Raw genomic sequence first — 2481 nt, forward strand, 5'->3', positions numbered from 1 at the left:
AAAAATGCCAGCAATGAGAGCATAAAGCGAAATTTTGCTAAGAGCACACAAGTCAAAACAAACAGCAAGTTATTAGCGCCCTGGAGGAACGTTGTTAAAACACACCGTGGCCAAACAACAGAAATACAATTTTCTTAAGCCGACGGAAGCTGAATAAAGAGATCCTTGTATGATTAATTTTGAAAAAGTGAAGCCTTTACCATGGATGGAATTGTTGATAGGATTACAGTTCTAATGTTTTGACAAGACGATAAACCATGTTTTAATACAGGGAAAATTAGAATAACAATGTTAATCGCTTTCTCTTTCGTTTCCGGCTCGATTATCACATTTATACTTCCCAGAAAATAGATCACGTTTGTTATGGAGCGGTATCAACGCCAAAAATAAAAGTAGAGCTAGATGATATGATGGTCGATCTGTTTAATAAGTTACTCCGTTTATAAGATACGATGGTTTGGCCGCGCAACTAAATATTACAGCTTGAAAACACGATACTCCGTCTACTGGACGCTATAGTCCGTCTACTGGACACAATATTACGCCATAACAACACGATAGTATGTCAAGACCGTAGACCGCCTTTTAAACATGTTTCGGCATGACAAGACGATAGTCCGCCTTCCAAACAATGTTTGAGACATCTTTTTCAACAAAACCTCAGAACCACTTCATGATGCAACGCTTTCTTCACTGTTGGACGAACTAAGCGAGCCACTGACGCGGCGAGGCGACAAAAATAACACGATGATTTGCCTAGGAACCTGGTAACTAACGGTCAGCCTCAAAATGACTTTCGCGCGAATTTAGGGCGCGCTGTTGTTCGTGTCATGGCTGACAAGGAGGATAATCCAGACCGTGATCAAGCGCGAGGATCGCAAATGACTACCGGTAGGTTTGCAGAATCTGCTTATTCGCAGGCGGTGGACCTTCTGGAAAGAAGTGTGAGCTTACTAAAAGAATCGCCTTTGGAAAGAAACGTATCATCGCCTTTGGAAGAACGCCAAGGCCAGCGTGCTCTTGCGAATTACAGGTTAGTTTTGAACCTATTTGTAAGCGTGTTGGTTGCGTTTTTTAATCGCGGTTTTCACAGGGAAACATTACACCATTTTCTTTGAATCTTGGTATTTTAAATGAAAAATGTTGGAACTTTGAGAAAATGCTATTGATTTCGCAATTAAAAGTAAAAGCATTTGAGATATTCGTACATTTTGAAATACTCATTTTTTCAAAAAATGGCAATAATTTTAAAATCCTACGACAGATTTTTCCCTCAAGTTTGATACCTGTAACTTTGAAGACAATCCTGACCGTACAACTCGCTGTACAAAATGCTGGTCAAATTTAATCTTAAAAATCCTATGCTGGCACATTTGTCATTATGACAAATGTCATTATAACAAATCAAATTTGTCAAATCAAATTTGTCATAATGACGAATGTGCCAGCATAGGATTTGACCAGCATTTTGTAAGTTCCAACATTTTTCATTGCTCCTTTTCACATTTAAATTTTTTGGGCGCCGCTATCTTGAATAATTGTAAGAATTGACCGTAATCCTATTCTTCTATCACAAAAAATCTCAAATAGGGAGGTTTTCAATTGAGTGTCGAAAGTAATTAGCGAATTATTTTCGTTTATGATTACTTCACTCAGTGATTGGTTCAAAGTTCTCGTGCCACTTTTTCAACCAATCAGAAGTGAAACGAAAACCAATCGTAGCTCGCGCGTGCACATTTTCCCGCGCTTTGTGTCGGCTACGTGTAATTACTTCGAGTTTTGATTGGTTTACCGGATTGTCTCTGTCCTTTCTGGATTGGCCAAAGTAATTACTTTGGTTTTACTTTTTCGACACTCGATTGAAACTCGCTCTAATAACAACACGGCACAATTTAATTATTCAAGATGGCGGCGATGACAAAAATAAGGGATTTTTGAGATGCAGATAAAAAAGGATCCAAACAAATTTGATTGTAAACATTATTTTCTGTAGTTTAATTAAGTTACTTTATAGTTGGAGTGGAGGTTTCCGCTAATACGAGCTTAAGCCACAAGATTGTTGACCTCGAGCAACAACTATTTAACAATTATTCAGCAAAGTGGAGGTGGACAATGCTGTCTTCCTCGGCGTTTCCGTGTGGTCAATCACCTTGATAGCTTTCGATCGCTATAGAGCCATAGTGCGGGGAGCCCTTCCGAAGCGTGGGTCCACTGTATTCAAGTCTGCGCGCTGGATGGTGGCCTGTGTTTGGTTGTTGTCGTTTTTGGTCATATCTTTGCCGTTGTATCTTGTTATGGAGTTTACTGATCACAAACCCGCTTACGACGTGGTCGAATGTTTCCCAAAGTGGCCAAACAACGAGGAAGGGTACAAAATGAAACAGTCTTACACGATCGGCTTAACCATATTCTGGTACGTTCTTCCGCTTGGTATCATTGCGGCTACGTTCTGTAGCATTTCACAGAAGCTCCGCGCCAGTA

General features: G+C 39.9%; 1 protein-coding gene and 1 pseudogene across 1 annotated transcript in view; both read left to right on the forward strand.

Moving 5' to 3' along the window:
• The first annotated feature begins 950 nt into the window (after positions 1–950).
• The window catches only part of LOC137980314 (uncharacterized), a 14470-nt pseudogene continuing 12939 nt past the window's right edge, over positions 951–2481 (forward strand).
• The window catches only part of LOC138001221 (neuropeptide Y receptor type 2-like), a 2664-nt gene continuing 2122 nt past the window's right edge, over positions 1940–2481 (forward strand). Inside the window, exons 1-2 of the mRNA XM_068847874.1 lie at positions 1940–1989; positions 2096–2481. The exon at positions 2096–2481 is cut by the window's right edge and continues 2122 nt beyond it. Of these exons, the coding sequence (XP_068703975.1) occupies positions 1940–1989; positions 2096–2481 (436 nt within the window). The remainder of the gene's footprint in view (positions 1990–2095) is intronic.

Source organism: Montipora foliosa, chromosome 1 (assembly GCF_036669935.1).
Source record: "Montipora foliosa isolate CH-2021 chromosome 1, ASM3666993v2, whole genome shotgun sequence".
NCBI lineage: Eukaryota > Metazoa > Cnidaria > Anthozoa > Scleractinia > Acroporidae > Montipora > Montipora foliosa.